Source organism: Epinephelus moara, chromosome 16, assembly GCF_006386435.1.
Source record: "Epinephelus moara isolate mb chromosome 16, YSFRI_EMoa_1.0, whole genome shotgun sequence".
Taxonomy (NCBI): Eukaryota; Metazoa; Chordata; class Actinopteri; order Perciformes; family Serranidae; genus Epinephelus; species Epinephelus moara.
In genome coordinates, this window is record NC_065521.1 from 31102149 (window position 1) to 31109192 (window position 7044).

At 43.1% G+C, this 7044-nt stretch overlaps 1 protein-coding gene across 1 annotated transcript; it reads left to right on the forward strand.

The window, feature by feature from the left end:
• The first annotated feature begins 397 nt into the window (after positions 1-397).
• LOC126402337 (probable G-protein coupled receptor 139) lies at positions 398-1528 on the forward strand. The gene is made up of 2 exons (XM_050064237.1): positions 398-503; positions 633-1528. Exons 1-2 carry the CDS (start codon positions 398-400, stop codon positions 1526-1528), a joined length of 1002 nt encoding a protein of 333 aa, XP_049920194.1.
• The last annotated feature ends 5516 nt before the right edge of the window (positions 1529-7044 follow it).

The window sequence follows — 7044 nt, forward strand, 5'->3', positions numbered from 1 at the left end:
TTACCACTGCCATCTAGTTAACACTGTCTTGTGACACTGAAAATAAAAAGCACACAAATCTTGGTGTAAAATAACATGACAATAAACGTCAGCACTTATTACCGCTGTGCTCATAACTTTTTTCCTCTGCCCCCACATGACCAGATTAAGATAATTTTAATTTGATAACTCCAAAGACGTAGATAAAATTTTGATTTAATCAAATGGTGATTCATGATTTTTCATTACCTGTTATCGTGTGGTCATAAATCCCTCTCAATAATAAACACTCAACACTAACACCAGACTGTTGACAGGCTGTCATGGTTTGTTTATTGAAACGAGGTGGGAGTGACCATCTAATGCTGAGCAATATGTGCATGCCGAGCTAAAGAGGCTTCTATGAGATCCATTCATCATGGTGCCACCTGTGGAGCGAGAGGATATGGGCCATTCAAAGAAGCACTGGATGGTGACACTACAAGAGGTTTTCTACCCTGCTCTGGCAGCAGTGGGTATCCCCTGTAAGTACAATATGTCAGAGCTGTTGGCTGATCCCATGCCGAAATGCTTTACTGTTTTATGATGCTGTTAACTTAATGATAAGTGACAGCTCTAATGGAGGTGCTTTTACTGACAAATCTTTTCCTCAGCCAATGTCATCACCTTTCTGATCCTCTGGAGGAGGAACTGCATGCTCTCCAGGTCCAGCACCTTCTACCTGATGGCCATGTCTGTGGCTGACAGCCTGGTTCTAATCTTCATTGTGGTTCTTGAGCTCTCTGTTAAGTACCACCAGCCGGAGCCGTTTTGGGGTTACGAGCCATGGTGCAGCCTGAGGGACGTTTTTAACTACGGGGCGTACAATACCTCAACATGGCTGGTGGTTGTGTTTACAGCGGAGCGTTTTGTCGCCATACACATGTGGAAAATGAAAACTAAAATCTGCACTTGGAGATGTGCAGCATGGACTACAACGGCTGTCTTCCTCTTCAGTCATCTTTTTGCCATTCCTTACTACTGGTCTAACGCCTCAGTCTACAAGAACAACCAGACCATGTGTGTTTACAACCCGGCGGCCTCGTCTCAGCTCATTCACGCCCTGGTTGGGCTTCAAACGCTGCAAGCCTACATATTGCCCCTCATCATCATCCTCACACTTAATGGGCTGTCTCTGCGCCTAATCTCTCACAGCAATCGGGTCCATATCACAGCCCATGTGACTTCCAGGGTAAACAAAGTCGTGCCCCTGCTGCGCTCCAGGAAGAGAAAATCTGTGGTGCTTCTGGTAACTGTGTCCATGAGTTTCGTGCTGCTGTCTGTCACCCGCGCTGTAACTCAGATCGTCGTCCGCACGACTCCCATGTACAGTTTGGATCGTAATGATTATAGCCTCCTGATAAATGTAGCAGCGGACTTTGGCACCATGCTGAGCCTGAGCAATGCGGCTGCCAACATGTACCTGTATGTGTGCACCCAGTCCAAGTTTCGCCAGGAGTTCTTTGCCTGTGTCAGACAGGTGTCCCTCTACTGCAAAACAAAACCCTAGAAAAACACTTCCTGCCTATAATAAGCCCAATTAGCAACACATCGTCCTTGAGGAAGTTTGTCCCCCGCTGTCAAGGAACAGAGAAGATTGTCTCACAGCAGTCATAAATGGTTAATGATTTTGTTGCTCTCAGCAGACAACAAGGCATTTAACCCATTCAATTTTCTTTATCACAGTGTTTTACTCATTCTGTCTCTCTGCTGAAGAAGGCAGATGGCTTTTAATAATCTCCACTGTTTGACATGATAGTCTAAATTTCAGAATTAATTTCCTGCAATTGGTTTCATGGCTCAGAGCAAACAAACGCTTGACACTTGGCTTGACAGCCATCGCCGCTCTTGGCAAGGCAGCTTGTAATACTCTTGTACAGATGTATCATGATAGCTTGACTTTTTAAATGTGGATACAAACATTGAGTTCTTATTACTATTTTATATATTACTAGCAAATATAAAGCAATATTTTATATATACTGCAGATATTATATCTCCCCAGCTATTCAATATATGAGCCTAATTCCACTATCAACATCCCCCATTTAAGTTTGTGATTAAAGAAACCAGGTGTGCTAACCTGTAACAAACATGTGCAGGTCTTTTTTCACTACAGACATTTCATGTGTCATAGTAAACTATGACTCTGCTCCATTCAAGTGTCCCTGTAAGCTACGTGTGTGACAGTGAGTTGGCATACAAAATACCAGAAACATTAATAGAGCTGAGCCATCATACATTTTATTATTTACACCAGTGTATTTCATACTGTGAGATGTCAAAAATGTCTTCTGTGACAAAGGTCTATTACAACTCAGTTCAGTCAGGGGTATCAGACGATGGCAGCTTCAAGGAGAGGTGTAGAAATGACTGAGATTGTGTGAACGAGGCAATTTCCAGTGAAGGAAATGCAGAGGAAGACTTATGAACAGTCACTTCCTGAGGGGACCAAACAACCACCGTCAATAAAATAGGGCACTCTGTAGGAGGCGAAACCACATGCCACTACTTGTTCCTGCTTGTTCTTGCCCAAAAACATATTTTTCCTTTAATCTGTAGTGCTGTTTATTAAGCTAAATTGTTTTGTTGTGACTAACTGAGAGTTGGAGATTGCGGGTGTAGATATGTCTGCTTTCTCTCCACTATAATGGAACTAGATGGCACTCAGCTTGTGGTGCTTAAAGTGCCAAACAGAAATCATGAAATCATGATCTTGTTACTCATAATAATCCACAGACCTTGTTGTAAGTGGTTTAATGTAGGAACTATTTTCTTTCTCTCAAACTACATCCACCAACTGTATCATCGCACAGAAGGGAGCGAACATAGTCATAGACGAGAGGCTTTGGTGTACAGTGTACTGTATGGGTCCAGGAGCTAACATTACCCAGCTAATTGCATTTGACCTATACAGGGGCGGACTGGGACTGAAAAACAGCGCTGGATTTTGACTCGGCCCAGCCCACAATAACCGGTGCGCATACGGTATGCACTTCCTTCTTCTTCAATTTGATTGGCGGCTGGCCGGCTCATAGATATCTATGGGCCGGCTGGCATCCAATTTAAAGGCTGCCACCTAGCGGACTGGATGTGGAACAATAGATTATCGGGGAGAAAAAAACAAACAAACAAAAAAACGGTGATGACTGCGTGGCGGCCGCCGGCCGTCCTGGAGTACCGGCCATTCTGTGATTCCAGTCCGCCCCTGGACCTATAGTATGTGCAAAACTTCAGTGTGCTTGTGGACTGAAGATCTTAGTACTTTTCGGGAGGCACAGCACACACTTCATCGTCTAACTGCTCTTTTTTAGAATTTGGCACAAAAAGCGTGGCCAGATGTGGCCAGTGATTAAAGAGTTTCCCCAAGAAAAGCTGTTCGGCCAGGTAGTAAATATCTTTTGATGGAACTGGCAACCCAGTTTGGCTAAGTAGACAAATGTCTATTCTGACAGGGGCCAGCAACCGACTGTGTCTTCATTTTGCATCTGAATCAAATCAAAATACTTTCATTATGTGTAAAAAGTAGCATTTGGGCTCATATGCATATGTAGTATGCAGATTTGGTGTGTAGTAAAGATTGATGGGGGGTAAATCAAGATTGAAGATGCGTCTACTGTACAAGATGCAGCTGTCGTGGGGAGAGGAGCAGCGTGTAACTGAGCACAAAATGAGATGGAGAGAGATGTCACATAGGGAATGAAGAGGAGTCAGTATATTTGTAAGTGGTAACATTAGAAGTGAACGTTGGTGAGTGAACATTAGAAACATGATTTTAGGGTTAGGGTTAGAGGTTAGGGGATAAACCCCATTCTCCGAACCAAATTCTCAGTGGCCTAATCTCATTTTTTGAATCAAACACTCTTTTGGCCAAACCTTAAAAACTGCAGGTATTTAGACTCAATTTGCAAAACTCATCTGCTCTTTTTTGCCAAAGCTTTAATGCATTCTCAGTCACACATTTGCCAAATCCTAAACACTGGCAGCAAAATGTGAACACAACTCCAACACAGCTGTCATCTTTTGCACACAACAACTCAAAATTGAACATACGTGTTTCTAATGATGTGATCAGACCAACTGGGCAGGATAAAAGTCAGTTCAGAGTGCACAGGCAGCACATGTGCATCCGTCTACAATGGACAGACACATACAGAGAGGCAGAGGAGGAAGAGTTCGTGTGAGAGGTGGTGGACGAGGAGGAAGGGGATGAGGAAGAGGCCAAGAACAATCATTGCTGATGAAATACGGGCAACTATTGTACACCGTGTCCTTGTTCATGGGATGACAATGAGAGAAGCAGGACAAAGAGTCCAACCGAAATTGAGCAGATTCTCTGTGGCCAGCATCATCAGGACATTCAGAGAAGAGAACAGGTATACAGAATACTATACTGTACGTACTATAATGTTCATTAAAGTACTATTTTCACTGGCTGTATGGCTGCACATGAGCAGCTGGATCAACAAGCAGTGCATCCTGTATGTGTCATAGTTTGGGACAATGTGAGCTTTCACTGTGCTGTCCTGATACGTGAGTGGTTCACCTACAACCATGGCTTCATCAAGGTTTTCCTCCGTTGTCTAACAAGGGAAAATATCGCCTGTGACGTGTATGAGGTCCTCTGGCCAGACCCCGCACAAAGACATGATGTTGGAGAATGAATCTCAGTGACTTAGATTGTGCAGTAATGTGCTTTTCATTCATTTTTTTGTGCTGAATGTAGATATTACTTTGATTACGATAATTTTTTGCTAAATGCATTTACAATAAACATTTTCTGCTAACTACATGCAATGGATGCTGTGTCCTAAATGATTTTATGTAGTGTCTAACGAATGCTCTGTGGTGAATATATTTTTACTTGCTGTGTGTATGATCTGGACACATTGTTTGGTTTTGAACACAGGATAACTGGTTTTGAGGTGATAGTTTGATTGTGATAGAAAAGTCTAGGGTTTTGTGAATGTAGTTTGAAGTTTTGGATTTGTGTTTAAGGTTTTGAGGTGGAGGTTTCAACAAATGTGTTTTAGCAATTGGGAAAAACTGTAAGAATAATATTATCGTCAGTTCACTCAGTGTAAATGCAAACATCAGCTGCTGACTTGTAAGCGTTAACTCTAACATTACCGTTAAAACCAAACAGTCTGACGTTAGCTAACTGGTTACATTAGCATTAATACAAACAAGTTTACCTCATTGACTTGGGTTGAATTCTCCATTGCAGCTGCAGCTGTCATGAGGTCAGAGGCTGGCCACTCTGTGTTTGTGTGCAGTCAGTTTCATTTTTATTGCCGTCCACTGCTATGTCAGCAGGGTGTTTTTCTTCACTCTCTAGGCCAGTGGTTTCCAACTGGTGGGTCGTGGTCCAAAAGTGGGTTGTGGGTCCATTCTGACTGGACTGCAAGTGACTCACGAATGTCTCAAGTTTATAAAAAACACACTTTAATTTGACGTACAGTAAATTTCCAACACGGAGCTTTAATTTTTAAGTGCCATTTCCTGTTGTAGAATAATTAACTGGCAGACAGATGCTTGACAGACACAACAACATGGCCAAACACAAGTATGACCACGACTGAGGAGATTGACTAAGAAGAAATCTGGACCCAGGGGCTGGACCAGTTGGGATCCACTGCTCTAGGCTACTGTAGATTAAAAAACACCTTAAAATACACCTTTTTTTCAGGGTTTGGGTCATTGGCATCTGCAGTAGAGGTGCTCTTGGTGCCCCTCTTCCCCCACTACACCCAATCCCCGCATTTAGGGCAGACTTGTAACAAAGGTTTAGATGGCAAATGTAGGAAAGAATAAAGCTGATGACTTGCTTGAAAAGTACTTGTTTCTTAAGAACCTAGCTGTAACATTAGCTAGCTCAGTGGTGCTAAGTGAGCTAGCAGTAGACGCACACTTCCTTCTGTACTATGATAAGGTTGGCAGGTAGCCTGGAAATCCAGACCCAAATCTAGAAAGATTTAAGGTCTGGCCATGAGCAATGAAAATGGCCCAACTTGAGGGGCAGCACCAAGCATGCATTTGTAACTATCACTGCACACAATTGGATAACACTACAACCAATCAGAACAAGACACAGGGTGACGTATCCAGAGCGCTACCAGCGGAGCTAACTGGTAGATTAGACTCTTGCTGTATCTGGTCAGCAAAACAGCAAAAACATCCTTCTTGCAAAGGAAAGACTCGAGCGCCGTCTTCTGTTCCTCTTGCAAAGGAAAGACTCGAGCGCCGTCTTCTGTTCCTCTTTTAGAGAAAAAAACAAGTCAAATTCGTTCATTGTAGCGGCCAAAGTCGTTTCAAACAACTGGTGTTCATCCGTAGCCATCTTGCAATGTTTACTGACTGATTCCGGACCTCATCGTTGCAGCGCTGTCGTCATCTATTTAGCCCACCTCTGGCCCACCTATATCAGATACACCGATGTGATTGGTGTAGCTCGGTTTCATGGGCATAGGTAATGAGCATCATTACTGATTGCCAGAGTGACTCGCTGAGCAAATTCAAATTGTGCTCTCACGAGAACTCTGGATTTCCAGGGTAGTTGGCAGGTGTAGTTCTGTAAAAAGAAAAAAGTTCCTACATGAAACATGTCTGTGGACTATCTTGAGGAACCAGGGGCCTGTATCACGAAGCAGGATTAATGTCTTAGCGAGGTAACTTCAGGGTTAACCCTGGGTTTTCGGTCTCACGAAGCCGGTTCAGTTCTTATCGGGGTAGATCACCATGGTAACTTACTCTGAAGGGCTATCCTGCTCCGGAGCAGGGTAAGTTCAGGGTTGAATCTGATCCTATAAAAAGCACCACCCACTGGCTAATCAGCTGTTCGGAAAAAAATGACTCGCTGACAGAAATGCAGCCCAGTCATGACGGGAAGTTTAATTCATTTGATTGATTTTGATTTGAAAGTTTATTTTGAACATTAAAAAAGAAAAGAAAGCAACAACAACAGACAATGAAAAGATTGTTCAAAAAGGAGTGGAAAGAAGTCGAACTTTCATCCCACCCCTTCAT